This window comes from Oncorhynchus gorbuscha, linkage group LG14, assembly GCF_021184085.1.
Source record: "Oncorhynchus gorbuscha isolate QuinsamMale2020 ecotype Even-year linkage group LG14, OgorEven_v1.0, whole genome shotgun sequence".
Classification (NCBI taxonomy): domain Eukaryota; kingdom Metazoa; phylum Chordata; class Actinopteri; order Salmoniformes; family Salmonidae; genus Oncorhynchus; species Oncorhynchus gorbuscha.
In genome coordinates this window covers 37,307,511-37,322,478 of record NC_060186.1, presented here as the reverse complement: position 1 = coordinate 37,322,478, position 14,968 = coordinate 37,307,511, and the positions used below count along the sequence as shown (strand labels likewise).

General features: G+C 40.6%; 2 protein-coding genes across 2 annotated transcripts in view; one reads left to right on the top strand and one right to left on the bottom strand.

Moving 5' to 3' along the window:
- Window positions 1–27: 27 nt before the first annotated feature.
- Window positions 28–7,832, bottom strand: tmem242 (transmembrane protein 242). The gene is made up of 4 exons (XM_046297954.1): window positions 7,708–7,832; window positions 7,409–7,509; window positions 1,169–1,306; window positions 28–1,021 (listed from the first exon to the last, which is right to left on the bottom strand). The coding sequence occupies exons 1-4, from the start codon at window positions 7,817–7,819 to the stop codon at window positions 899–901; spliced, it is 474 nt and encodes a 157-aa protein (XP_046153910.1). The 5' UTR covers window positions 7,820–7,832; the 3' UTR covers window positions 28–898.
- Window positions 7,422–14,968, top strand: part of zdhhc14 (zinc finger DHHC-type palmitoyltransferase 14) — a 61,784-nt gene continuing 54,237 nt past the window's right edge. The window contains exon 1 of the mRNA XM_046297951.1: window positions 7,422–7,558. Within this exon, the coding sequence (XP_046153907.1) occupies window positions 7,551–7,558 (8 nt within the window). The 5' untranslated portion in view covers window positions 7,422–7,550. The remainder of the gene's footprint in view (window positions 7,559–14,968) is intronic.

Here is a 14,968-nt window from a genome sequence, read left to right as displayed (position 1 = left end):
CATCTGCTAAATAAGTGCAACCTATCAGACTGTAGATAAGTAGAGGTTTATTTAGCACAGCAGGCAAGGAATGATCACATACACAGAGAAGTGTCGGTTCAGCTGTAACCAACACCGTGCTCCACGTCACAGCTGTGGCATGACGCACTCTTTCAACTTTGTGTGTGAAAACATCAGGGGCGGCAGTCACAAGCACATTTAGGATGACGCACACATTTCTACGGCTAGCCAGGACCGTTTCAAATAGTTCAGGTCTGTTCTCGCTTTGATACTTGTCTTTCATGGGAATAGCTGAAGGCAAACACTTAAATAGGCGTTACATTGGTTTCACTTAAAACAGACCATCATCCAGACAGGTGCCTCACATTCAGCTGGCCAGCCTTTACTGTCTTCAGAACTGCAAACACATTTAGCTTTCTTAGTTTCATAGAACAAAAATAGAAGTGTCAATTATATCATATGATGGCCTATGAAGAAATCCAAATAGCCAGAGATTACAATATTAGAAAGCAGTTGCTGCCTAGGAATACTGTGCTAGTCTGTTTGTGCTATCATGTTAAGTTGTCACTCATTGGCATGACAAAAATATTTTGCTTGACAACGAGCAATGGAGTTGGCAAGAGCACACAGACTGGCACTAAGCCTAACTCCTATACTAGTACAAGACAGTCCTGTGCTCCTGTGATCAAAGATGAACCATGATGCCTCAATCCATTAGTTTAGTTCATGATTTCTCTTCCACACAAGGAGTACTCTGCATGGGCTTCAGATGAGCATCGGTGAATGAGCCCAGTAACCTGCCAGGGGATGCCAAGTTCCTTTCCTTCTCAGCCCATGCCACAGTAATTGTTTAAATCAGTGGTTTATTAAGGCTGCCCTGAACCAGACAGGGAGAATGTCAGCTAGATCCGTTCTCTTTAGACTTGAAGATGGAGTCCCATTCCTCCGAGTTGGCTGGTCCTTCCTCGTTTTTGGGAATAGCTGGGAAAACAGACTGCATCTTCTGCCTGAACTCTGTTAGCTGTGAAGATGAAGTGGAGATTTCTTGAGCAGTACATGCATGGACTTTATTTGTTTACATTTACTGAGTGTTAGTTAAAAGGTGTTAGTCTTTCATGCTTTTCCAATGGAATGATAAGGGCAAGACCATGAGATGGTTAATACGTACACTATGGACCCCCATGGCTTTCCAGACTGCGACACTGAGCAGGCCCACTCCACACCAGGCGTAGAGAGAGCCCCACCCCAGGGCACGGAGAGCCAGGGACGCCCCAGTCTCCGGTACTGCAGCAGTGGCCATTGTTCCCTTGAGAGAACACATACATACACACATGAGGTACATACACAAGAGTTGCTCTACACATGGTTCCAAACTTAAGGTTACTTTCGTAACCCCGGTTCTCTGATGAGTGAGCTTTATCACCAACTCGAAGGACCTATCAAAAGCGTCTGTTGGGTAGAATGGCACTTCCTTATAAGGAGCCTCTCTCCTGCTTTTCTTTCTCACGCTTTTGCAACCAGGGGAAGGCGGTGCTACATCTCACTCATCAGAGAACCGGAGTTACTTGTTTCAATGTATCACTATGGGGATATGGCTGAAAAACATGCTCTTCGAAGCCTGGGTAGTCCCAACCCTCAGAGACGCCGAAACAGGGAGTATGCACCAAGAAGGGGGGGGGGGTGATTACAAAGTGAGGGGAAGCCCAATTCAGCTCACATAATCTCAGTTTAATTAGATGTACCTAATAGGTTAACTCATATAGGAGAGGGCTCTTTCAGTCCCCTACAAGGGCGGTCACTCGTCATTATAAAACAAAGAGAAAAGGACCAACCCTCTTGAGTGTAGTTGCCCAATGAACGAAGAGCACAACGCCCTTGCCTGAGATCTCGTTCAATCCAAGTACTGGACAACAGTGGGGCCTGGCCTTCTGGGGAAGGCGACAGGCGAAAGCCACAGACTATGGTGCGACAATGAGAATGTCGACAGGGGGCAGGTACATTAACCTGGGCAGACTGCAGACGCAAACAGTTGCTGGTAGAGTACAGTCTGCTTAGGGTTACGCCACTGGCAGTAAAGCGAAAGACTGAGGAATATTGCTTTTCAGCGGCTAGAGCCAGCACAATAGACAGGTCCCAGGACTAGCTAAAGACTTAGACTGGGCGTAAGCGACAGTGGATAAACTGTACAACTGTCAGGGCCTTGGCAGGCCGAGAAAGAGGCTAGAGGACATTAACAATGACGACACCTTCACTCCATCCCAAAAAGTCCTGCAAGGCGCATTGGACCATGGAAAACAGAGTGTAAGGAGGAACAATCTGTTTAGTCATACCACTTCTCCAAGAAAAACTGTAAAAACAGAGCATGCATAAGGGTGCTGGCACTCTATTCCCAGAGGCGCCGCCCTATCTTCCTTTTTCCTGTCTATGCCCCAAGGGCGAAAGCATTCCGGTGAGGGTAGAGAATTGCTTTGTTGCTTGTAGTTACTCCACATAATTAACCTAAATGCCAGAGTGAAAAGAATACGGAATACAAATATTCCAAAACATGTATCCTGTATGGAACAAGGCACTAAAGTAATTTATTTTAAAGCAAAGGAATACACTTTTTGGCCTAAATGCAAAGCTTTGTGCTTGGGGCAAACATCCCATCCCTGAGTAACTTATTTTCAAGCATGGTGGTGGCTGCCTCATGGTATGCTTGACATCGTCAAAGACTGGGGAGTTTTTCAGGATAAAAATAAACAGGATGGAGCTTAAGAACAGGCAAAATCCAAGAGGGAAACCAGCTTCAGACTGTTTACAGCAGACACAGGGAGAGGACTTCACCTTTCAGTAGGACAATAACCTACACTGGTTGCTTACCAAGAAGACAGTGACTGTTCCTGAGATTTTAAATCCGCTTTAAAAATCTATGGGAAGACTTAAATTGCTGTCTAGCCATGATACCCAACACCATGACAGAGCTTGAAGAACCATTTTTTTTTAATTGTTCAAAGCTCTTATAAGACTCACAGTCCTAATCGCTGCCAAAAGGTGTTTCTAACATGGGGTGAATTCTTAGCTTATCAAGGTATATTAGTATTTTATTTTCATTAATTTAAAAAACGATATCCACATTTTTATTCTACTTCAACAGAGTATTTTGTGTAGATCCAAAAATATAACAAAAAAAAATGTTTTATCCAACTTTGTAACATAACAAAATGTGGAAAAAAAATCAAAAGGGGGTGAATACTTATGATACCCACTGTACATGAGTTGATCTACACATGTGAGCAGAAAACAACATTTTAAAGGAGGTGAAAACTGTTAGCCACCCTGCAAACGGAATTTATCTAACTGAAAGAGAAACTCTGAACCTACCCTGGAAGAGGAGCTGTATTTCAAGGTTACGTCGCAAATGTCACCCTATTCCTTATATAGTGCACTACTTTTAACCAGGTCTCTGGTCAAAAGCAATGCACTCTGCAGGGAAAAGTATACCATTTGGGATGCATCCAAGACTGAAGAAGCAGTTTAGAAACCAGACGCAGGTCACTAATATTATTACCTCTTAATGTAATTATTGTCCATGTGGCCTGCTCATTAGATTAGCTATTATTAGTTTGGCCAGACTCAGTCTAGCTCTTCCTAGATGGTTAAAAGGCTGCCTGAAGAGATTTGATTTGGTGTAGGCTAGTCCGTGTCCATCAACATCAGCTGCCTATCCCTAGTGTTGCATATAATGTTACCATCTGTCTTATTTTACGTCTGATTCTTTACGAGTTGTTTTGCTCTGATGGGTATGAGCGGTCCTGTGAGTGTGCTACAAACATGTCTTGTGGAGTTTGGTCACTAATTTGCAAACTCTCTCCTCAAAACCAGCCATAAGTCATAACGGCATGAAATCTACATATGTGAGTTGCCAGATTCATGTATGACATACCAGAGACAGCCCTGGTTCCATGACAAACAAGCCTTGGTATCTGCTCTTTACAGTGCCTCCATTAACATAACAGTGACATGTTAACTGTAGCAATATCTACAGTCCATCTCTGTTCTCTGTGAAAGAAGCACTCCAGCCAGCTAGTGTTACCTCACAACCGCATACCTCTCACAAAGCACTAAATCTAATTTGACCACTTTACAAGGCATATTCGGCTGAGATTTATGTTTACAAAGATGGCCCTATGGGCTTAAATATAGACTTAAAAATCCAACAAAGGCACCACTATGCTGCTGGGCCAAGTATATCTTCATAACTAATATCAGCTCCGAACTTGTGACCCTCCCAAATAGCACCCTATTCCCTAAATAGTGCACTACTTTGTCCAGAGCCCTGGGCCTGTATTCACAAAGCATCTCAGAAAAGTTCCTAGTAATCCTGTTAAAGCCCGTTTAAAGACAACAACAAAAAATCTCTCAGCTCAAAGTAACATTTCTCAGCTGGTAATCAGACCATTTGAGGTACCACAAAGGAAAGATGGCAATGCCTCATCGTGATTGGTTATTCCCCATAATTTGCAACAATCACGATGAGGCATCGCCAGCTGTGAACTCTATAGACCCCTTTCCAGTACACAACACACTGACGCGCTCGACTCTTGCTGGCAGTAAGAAAGCCATCTCCATCTGCACCCATTCAACATAGATTTACAACTCTTTACTTCAACAAAATATATTTTTGGAGTTCTCATACACTTACAATGATGTTTAGATTTTGTTTTAATAGTCGCTAAGATTATATTTGTTTGATCTTTGCAAAATAACTATTTTGGGTGTAGCAATTGTTAGCTCGAATGCTAACGCTCATTGATATAGGCTGTATCAAAAGCTAGCCAAAGAGATTTTACTGGTTGAAGTGTTTAAGTATAATGCAGTTGATTTGCGGTGATGACACAAACATTATATTAAGCAGGACTAGGACGGTCACAAATATGTCAGCCAATGATTGTCTGGCAAATAACGGTTGGTCTCGCTCTGGATAAGAGCGTCTGCTAAATGACTTAAATGTAAAATGTAAATGTGGTCTGACTGTAATTGACTGTTAATTAACAAACACATTTAGTATCTCCTGGCTTCGACACAAGCCACTGATGCAGACCTTTGGAACATCTACATTTTTAAAAGTCTAACAAATCCATATAATATAACCTTCACAATAAATCCATTATTTATTTTAGACACGTTTAAAGAGGCATGATATGAAGAAAATGTAGTCTATTTCAGAAGAATAGCATACTCTTGAGTTGTTCTTATGTTAGGTCCTGGTGTGGCTATGCCAAATGGCTGTGGGCTACACAAGTTAACTTAGCTGACAAAATTGTCTTAGAATTCCGTGGCATTATTTTAAAGTATAAAGAATAAAATTGAACAAAGCTGAATAAAATAGATAAATAGGTACTTCTATATGCTTAATTTAGAGTTATTAATGTAACTTTAGTTGTTCTTCAAACGTTGGGGTATATGTTTGGATTTTTAATACATTGTAAGGCTGCATGATGAGACTAATGATGATTTGAAAACAACTTGCTTGAAAGGCATGAGCTCTGCTTTGTTTTTTTGAGTAGGCTGTACATATTTCAATAGTCTCTCATTCACAACTTGACAAGCATGTGATATTGCCTGGAATTTTACGGTGGCATCAACTTTGTGGCTGTAATGACCATCATCCTGCACCCGTCTCGAAACAGGGGCAGTGGGAAATAAAATAAATGTCATGTATGCTTTTAAATAGCGAATGGAGGACGCTTTTCCTGTGGGTTATTTTCATGCCAGCCAGGTTGGCTATACTCCTGCTGTAAAGATAAACAATGTGCTTAATATTAGGAATTTGATAAATAAATATAGTAGGCCTAGTCTATAGAAAGCTAATGGGACGACCCTCTTTTTAGTAGAGGCCATCACTCCGTTTTCTCGCCCAATTGCATAGCCTATAGAAATGTTGCAACGTGAGCTCATGAAGTTTGATTAGATTTTCGATTACATTTGCATTGATGTCAGGTGATTAGGGGGACAATAGAGTGCTGAGTACCAGGCAGTTAGCAAGTTTGGTAGGCTACTAATGATCAGCAGCAGCATCAGCTTGGAGCAGCCTAATTACCGTGACTAAACGGCCACGTGGAATTTGACTGCGTTCATGACTCGTGACCGCCGGTGTGGCGATAATTTGGTTACAGCAACAGCCCTAAGCAGGACATTCATACGAGCCTTAAAAATCCAATTGTTATCCAAAAGTAGTGTGAAATGCACTCATAAGCAACATGTAAATAGAGCCTTTTTTTTGCTGCTGTTCTGTAGGAACTCCCTCCCCCTTGTTCTGCCACCAACTTGCGTGCATCGTCCTAGTGTGGAAATCTTTGCAAACACAGAAAGAGGTCTATACAGCATGCTTCAAACCACGACAGTGAATGTGAGCATATATCAAATGTTGTAATGGTAAAACTTTTTATAAAACATTTGCCTGACAGGATCTTAATTATTGCCATGCATAGCCTTTTTTAATCACATGTTTATGGTTGTTAAAAGTGTAATTTGCACAATATTACCATTATCAACACACTCATCGTCACTCCCGTTTAACAACTAAATTGCTTTGGCACGGTAGGCATCAAGTCACTTGCCGATAATATTGCATACAACGTTGACAGGCCATAAGTTAACATAAGCACTATAGATGCCTTCAATTGCATAATTTATAGGCATGCCCAATTGAGGGATATTTTTAACAACGTGATGTGGCGTTCCAAATGGATAACTTGAAATAACTAAGTAATTAAATAATCCAAAGAAAATCATGTATTTATTAGCCTAGTGGTTCTAAGTATTTAGGCATGTCAGGTAAAATATGTCTTGTATCTCTTGACAATTTCCCTACTGTTACATGTAAATCTAGATTATCTATGGATTGATAAAATATCAAAACATTATTAACTCAAAAGCAATTGCATGTGACAGAAACCACTGACTCACTGCAATTTTCTATTATCAAGACACCTGCTGGTAACTAAACTGGTTAGGCAGCTTATTGGGTGTCCTAAATACTGTAACTGTTTGAATCCCCAAGCAGACTAGGTGAAAAAATGTGCCCTTGAGCAAGGCATTTAACGCTGATTGCTCCTGTAAGTCACTCTGGATAAGAGTGTCTACTAAATTACCAAAATGTAAACATTATCCCACCAATGTAGCAATTTTGTAGAACAGCAGTTACAGGGTGAGCACACTTGCTACCAATTGTGCTGTGCCATAAAGATACAGTTGTGCTTGCCTTGCATACATGGAGGTCATGGAATGCAATTAATGCCTTAGATTTCAGACATTGTCATTATGTAGCCCAGCCCTACATAATATCACTTCGTCATGGGTCAAGACTAACATGAATGTAACTTAACCTGTATGTAATGCTGTAGCTATATCAAATCATAGCTACCTTGCTAAACCAGCCTGGACTCTTTTTCTTGGCCAAGGCTAACGTGGAGCCGAATCCTGCTATCATCCCAGCAGATGCGACAGTCGTCAGGAAAGCTGCACCTGAAAAAGGTCGATGGGACGTTGGTTATGGGTCTCAAAAAATGATCATGTGAGTAATCAACTATACTAGCTAGCCAATAATGCAATCATTTGCAGTGAGTATGTCAGGGTCAAGCTAATGTAGCTAACAGCAGCAATACAAAAAACGAATTAACTGTGCAAACAGTGAAACAATTGTTAAATAAGCAGTCCGCTTGCCTTTCATTAGCTGTAGTTTGTCGTCGTTATCTGTCACAATTGCAGTAGTGACATTCAAACTCGTGTTTTCTTTCTCAGCTGTCATTTTGTAAAAAGGCAAGCCTCTGTCCATCACTTAAAGACTTCCGGTGGAAACATGCTAGGAACATTTCATTCGTTTTTAACGTTCTGTCACGAAGATCTAAGCCATTTTAGGGCTACCGAATCAATACATCGTAGTATAATGATTCAGTGCTGTGCATTTGAACATGGGAATGTATATTTTCATTTGAGAGTTAAATACATATACGGGTACAACGATTCCCATGACACTACGTCAGTGGTGTAAAGTACTTAAGTAGTACTTTAAAGTATTTTTACTTAAGTCTTTTTTGGGGGTATGTACACTTTGCTTTACTATTTATATTACAAAAGTACTCATTACATTTCGAATGCTTAGCAGAACAGGAAAATTGTCAAATTCACGGACTTAATTAATCACGAGAACATCCCTGGTCATCCCTAACAGTTACTGCCTAACTTGTGCTCGCTCACATGTGTTTGTGGGAGCTGCATTACATCTTAGGCAGCGGCATCGTGAGACTGGGCGGGCTGTCCTTTTAGTCATACAAATGTCCCAGCTTTCAAACAATGAACACAAAAATGCGCTCCACAACGAGACTATGATATTGTACTATAATAATTGGGATGATGTGAGATGTATCAAAGCATCCTGCTGGACACCACTAGCCCACTACCTGTAGCGTCTATTCATGAAAATACAGTATCTTCTGGTCGGGGGAGTTTTCAGAGCTTGTTTTGCATGTTATTTTGGCATTAATGCGTGCCACATATCAGTTTGCAAACAATGTAAAATAATATATATCATTGAGTTAATACAGCTGCATACAAACATGGTCTCTTTTGTGTTTTCTTGAGTAAGGCAACTCCAAAATGCAGGTGTTTCAGCCTAGCTTGGTGCTTTCTGTGGTGTTGGGGCAAGTGAGCAGAAAATACAAAGCGTTGTGCCGTAATTAGCTCAGTGTTCTGTCACTCATGGGGACTTTATGTCACTGCCAAGTGTAAGAGGAGACATTGAAAATTCTAGCCCTTAGGCAAACTGTCATAGAAGTGCCAATCCAAGAAGGCTCAAGGTCATTGGTCACAGATAAAATGATGTCAAATCATGTTATATGTACAGTAGCTTTGATTGTGAAAGTATGATGGTGACAGGATCAGTCCAATCTTAGCTAGCAGTCATCATCATGAATCAAGTCGACAATCTACTGGAAAATCATTTTTAATCCTTGTCATATGAAGAGAAATAATGAAGAGAAATTATAGATAAAAACATGTCGGTGCTCATCGGCCATTGGACATAAACACTACACAACAAGTTGGAAATCGCAAATTCAACGAGTGGCTTTGAAGAAATCAGTGACAGTGGCTCTCTGTGATCCCAAATCTGGGATTAAGAGGCTCTTTTCCAAATTTAAAATGATAAACATTCACATTGGCCATGCTGTCAATGAAGCATGATTTGTGCCACACCCAAAAGGCAGTAAATGAGGCTGAATGAACTGTTTCGCTGCCAGACAAGGCTCCGCTGATAGGCAGGTGTAGCAGTGGTAAGATGTTGGGACTGCTGTTGGGATGGCTTTATGTTGGCCCTAACAGTTTGTGGGCACCGTTTGTCGCCATTATAGTGCAATTAATGTATGGTTTAGTGTTGTGTAGTGACTTTGCTGGCATGCATCCCACTGGTTTTGGAAACATAAGGAATGTATATTTCATATCAGCAATAAATATTTTTCAAAAACAAAAGGTTAAATTAAAGATGCAGTCTGGGATATTAAGCAATTAGCGAAAGTATAGTTCGTAGGCTGGAGGCACACATAGCCTTATGGATCTGTGCAAACCTGCTACAGTAAGTGTATATTTTCAGTTTGAAAGATTGTTTCTGATAAGTTCCATGTTTTGTAAACCCTATTCCAAGTGATTTTCTGCCAGGTCTCATAGATTACACGTAACATAGTAAACGTAAATCCGGGGAATGTAAATCCGTTTGGTATGGTAACATAAAACAGGTTACTTAAGGCAAAAATTAAAGGAGGGTGGTTGGTCGGGGTGGATGGGTAGGAATATAACTCAAACGTCTATCAATGCGATGGTTGCATGTTTAAGTCTCATCAAGGACAACTTTAGCATTTTAGCTAATTAGCAACTACTTGCTACTTTTTTTAGCTACTTTGCAACTACTTAGCATGTTAGCTGACCCTTCCCCTAACCTTAACCCCTTGCCTTCTAGCGACCTTAACACAAGACCTCATCTTGGTGTAATGGTTAAGGTGTTGGGTTGACAGTCGCTGGACCTGGGTTTCAAATAAAAATGTATAATCAAATCAAATGTTATTTGTCACATGCGCTGAATACAACAGTGAAATGCTTACTTACAAGCCCTTAACCAACCAGTTTAAGAAAATACCTATAAAAAAAGTAAGTGATAAGAAAAACAAGTAATTAAAGAGCAGCAGTAAATAACAATAGCGGGGCTATATTTTTATTAATTTTTTGTTTTAACTTTATTCAACTAGGCAAGTCAGTTAAGAACAAATTCTTATTTTCAATGACGGCCTAGGAACAGTGAGTTTACTGCCTTGTTCAGGGGCAGAATGACAGATTTGTACCTTGTCGGCTCAGGGATTCAATCTTGCAACCTTTCGGTTACTAATCCAGCGCTCTAACCACTAGGCTACCTGCAGGGGGCACCGGTTCAGAGTCAATGTGTCAATGTGCTGGGCACCAGTGTTGAGGTAATTATGTACATGCAGGTAGGGTTATTAAAGTGGCTATTCATAGATAATAACAGAGAGTAGCAACAGTGTGGGGGTGCAAAAAGCCTGGGTAGCCATTTGATTAGCTGTTCAGGAGTCTTATGACTTGTGGGTAGAAGCTGTTTAGAAGCCTCTTGGACCGGCGCTCTGGTACGTTTGCCGTGCGATAGCAGAGAGGACAGTCTATGACTAGGGTGGCTGGAGTCATTGACAGTTTTTAGGGCCTTCCTCTGACACCGGCTGGTATAGAGGTCCTGGATGGCAGGAAGCTTGGCCCCGGTGATGTACTCTATTAACCCTCTGTAGTGTCTTGTGGTCAGAGGCCGAGTAGTTGCAATACCAGGCAGAGATAAAACCCGTCAGGATGCTCTCGATGGTGCAGCTGTAAAACCTTTTGAGGATCTGAACCAAATCTTTTCAGTCTCCTGAGGGGGAATAGGTTTTGTCGTGCCCTCTTCACAACTGTCTTGATGTGCTTGATTCCATGTTAGTCTGTTGCTGATGTGTCAATCAATTTTTCCACCTCCTAAAAATCTAAATATTAATCCACTATAATCAGAAAAGGAACGTTCTTTACTGTGAACAAATCCATTCCCACTTTAGACCAAGGACGTGCTGGTACGTCATGTGGGTGCAGCGTTTCCTTTTGATGCTTAGGTAGATTAGCATTACATATGCTGCACACAGCCACAAAATGTTTAATTTCTTGGGTCATGTTGGGCCGGAATACTGAGTCTCTGGCTTTGCTGATACTTGCTTCGACCACTGAGTGCTCTGCATGGGTATGAGAGAGAATCCTTGGGTGTAGAGTGTCTGGCACTACCACCCTGTCGCCTTTGTAGACAACCTCTTCCTGCATTGTGAATTAGTCTCTATATGTCCAGTAGTCCTTCACCAGGATGGGTGTACTCTTTCTTGTATCTGGCCAGCCCATTAGGATAAAAGACTGAAGCATTTGAGAAGTCTTGTCCTCTGCTGAATGAACTTTGATAGCATCCTTTGTCTGTGGGGAGATGTTTTGATCAGTAGCATAGTTCACATCTTCAACCTCAGCCTGTAGAGCATATACTGTCTAATTTGTCCGATATTGCGGGTAACTAGCTGTTGGTAGTGCTGCTCTAGACAAGAAATCTGCAATGTGAAGCTCTACTCCTTTCTTATATACTACCTGTAGTTTGTATTTGTATTTATTATGGATCCCCGTTAGCACTCTTAGAGGGGTCCAGAAAAATTAAGGCAGTTTATACCATTTTTAAAAACATTACAATACATTCACAGATTTTACAACACACCCTCAGGCCCACTTTGAGCCAGGAGAGCCAGGAGAGAGCCAGGAGAGATTGACATGCATATTATTAATATTAGCGCTCTGTGTACATCCAAGGGCCAGCCATGCTGCCATGTTCTGAGCCAATTGCAATTGCAAAGTCCTTTTTTTTATGTCACCTAACCACACGACTGAACAGTTGTCAAGGTACGACAAAACTAGGGCCTGTAGGACCTTCCTTGTTGAGTGTTGTTAAGAAGGCAGAGTAGCGCTTTATTATGGACAGATTTCTCCCAATCTTAGCTACTGTTGTATCAATATGCTTTGGCCATGAAAGTTTACAATCCAGGGTTACTCCAAGCAGTTTAGTCATCTCAAATTGATCAATGTCCACGTTATTTATTACAAGATTTAGTTGAGGTTTAGTGAATGATTTGTCCCAAATACAATGCTTTTAGTTTGGGAAATATTTTGGGCTAACGTATTACTTGAAACTAATTGCAACTCTTTGTTAAGTGTTGCAGTCATTTCAGTCACTGTGTTAGCTGTATAGTGTTGAGTCATCCGCATACATAGACAATCTGGCTTTACTCATAGTCAGTGGCATGTTGTTAGTAAAGTTTGAAAAAAAAAAGGGGCGTAAACAGCTACCCTGGGGAATTCCTGATTCTACCTGGATTATGTTTGAGAGGCTTCCATTGAAGAACACCCTCTGTGTTCTGTTAGACAAGTAACTCTTTATCCACATAATAGCAAGGGGTGTAAAGCCATAACAGATATGTTTTTCCAGCAGCAGACTATGATCGATAATGTCAAAAGCTGCACTGAAGTCTAACAAGACAGCCCCCACAATAATTGTATCAATTTCTCTCAGCCAGCCATCAGTCATTTGTGTAGTACTGTGCTGGTTGAGTGTCCTTCCCTATACGCGTGCTGAAAGTCTGTTGTCAATTTGTTTACTGTGAAATAGTATTGTATCTGGTCAAACACATTTTTTTCCAGAAGTTTATTAAGGGTTGGTAAGAGGCTGATTGGTTGACTATTTGAGCCAGTAAAGGGGGCTTTACTATTCTTGGGTAGCGGAATTACTTTAGCTTTCGTCCAGGCCTGAGGGCACACACTTTCTAGCAGGCTTAAATTGAAGATGTGGCAAAAAGGAGTGGTAATATCATCTGCTATTATCCCCAGTAATTGTCCATCCAGATTGTCAGACCCCGGTGGCTTGTCATTGTTGATAGACAACAATACTTTTTTCACCTCGTCCACACTGACTTTAATTCAAAATCATTCAAAAGTACAATTACCGTCTTTCATAATTTGGTCCAATATACTTGGATGTGTAGTGTCAGCGTTTGTTGCTGGCATGTCATCCCTAAGTTTGCTTATCTTGCCAATGAAAAAATCATGAAAGTAGTTGGCAATATCAGTTGGCTTTGATGAATGAGCCATCTGATTCAATGAATGTAATTTAAGGTGCCCCAAAGCCTTTTACTATAATTCTTTATATAATTTATCTTTGTTTCATATTATAGTTTATTTAGTTTAGTCACATTATTTCTTAATTTGCAGAACGTTTGCCAATCAGTTGGGCTGCCAGACTTATTTGCCATACCTTTTGCCTCATCCCTCTCAACCACACCATTTTTCAATTCCTCATCAATCCAGGGAGATTTAACAGTTTTTACAGTAATATTCTTAATAGGTGCGTGCCTATTAGCCATTTCATAAATGTGTCAAGTGCAGCGTCTGGTTTCTCCTCATTATACACCACAGTCCAGCAAATATTCTTTACATCAACAACATATGATTCACTACAAAACTTATTGTATGACCTCTTATACACTATATTACGCCCAGCCTTTGGCACCTTTGGTTTTTCTAGATATTGTATTGTATTATATTATATTGTGATCACTACATCCTATGGATTTGGATAAAGCTTTAAAGAAAATTTCTGCAGCATTAGTAAAGATGTGATCAATACATGTTAAGGATTTAATTCATGTGCTCTTTGTAACTATCCTGGTAGGTTGACTGACAACCTGAACCAGGTTGCAGGCACTGGTTACAGTTTGAAGTTTGTTTCCTGAGTGGGCAGCAAGATGAAAGCCAATCAATATTTAAAATCACCTAGAAAATATACTTATCTGCTTATATCACATACATTATCAAGCATTTCACACATTATCCAGATACTCTATAGCAGCTTCCCACAAGAACAGGCTTTAGGTGAGGCAGATGAACCTGTAGCCATATTACTTCAACAGTATTTAATATTAGATCTTCTCAAAGCTTTACAGGAATGTGGTTCTGAATATAGACAGCAACACCGCCCCCGTTGGCATTTCTGTCTTTTCGATAGTCGTTATAACCATGTATTGCTACCACTGTATCAAAGGTATTATCTAAGTGAGTTTCAGAGATAGTCAGAATATGAATGTCATCTGTTACAAGCAAGTTATTGACTTCATGGACTTTGTTTCTCAGGGTGCATATGTTAATATAAGCTATTTTAAACACTTTTATGGTTTGCTTGATTGTTTTTAATGCTTTACTGAGAAGCTCATCAGAAGTAGACTTGCTCATATTATTTATATTGGGGCTGATTGTGCAGCTCATCCTGCACTAAGTGGTCTTCCTACTAGGGCACACCACCTCAGTGCTAACAGTGTAACTGGTTCATAGGTTCATGATTACTGCATACAATAGCTGTAGGATAAACAGAGGTATTCGGTGCAATTAGGGTCACATAAATTAAGTTACCTCCATTGTGTTTGCCAATGCCTCTAGGATCATGCACATTAGATGCAGCATTATGACAACTCATTGTCACAACTGTAGGGACTAACTGAGCTGGTCTTGGATCATTGAAAAGTCATTGTTTAAAGAGCAGCCTTGAAATTCGTGGACAGAGTCCAGGAGCCATGATGATTTGGATGGACTCCGTCATTCCTGCAGAGTACCTTCTGTTTCCAGAAGGTGTTAAAGTTATCAATAAAAGTGACTCCAGCAGAGCTACAGTAATATTTTAGCCAGATGTGTAATGCCAGCAGTCTGCTGAATCTTTCACACATGCGGCCCAACGGTGGTAATGGACCTGAACTGATTGCCCATTTTTTGGAGTCTTAATGCTAACATCAGTTCTTTAAAATCAATGTTCAAATGTTCCGAGCTAGCCCTC

Bases quoted from the DNA above. Each gene is read 5' to 3' on its own strand.
- tmem242 (XM_046297954.1), bottom strand. From the start codon at position 7,819: ATGGACAGAGGCTTGCCTTTTTACAAAATGACAGCTGAGAAAGAAAAC. The intron at 7,510-7,707 runs GCAAGCGGACTG...GACCTTTTTCAG, and splicing joins CAAACTACAGCTAATGAAAG to GTGCAGCTTTCCTGACGACT. The intron at 1,022-1,168 runs GTACGTATTAAC...TCATCTTCACAG, and splicing joins AAGCCATGGGGGTCCATAGT to CTAACAGAGTTCAGGCAGAA.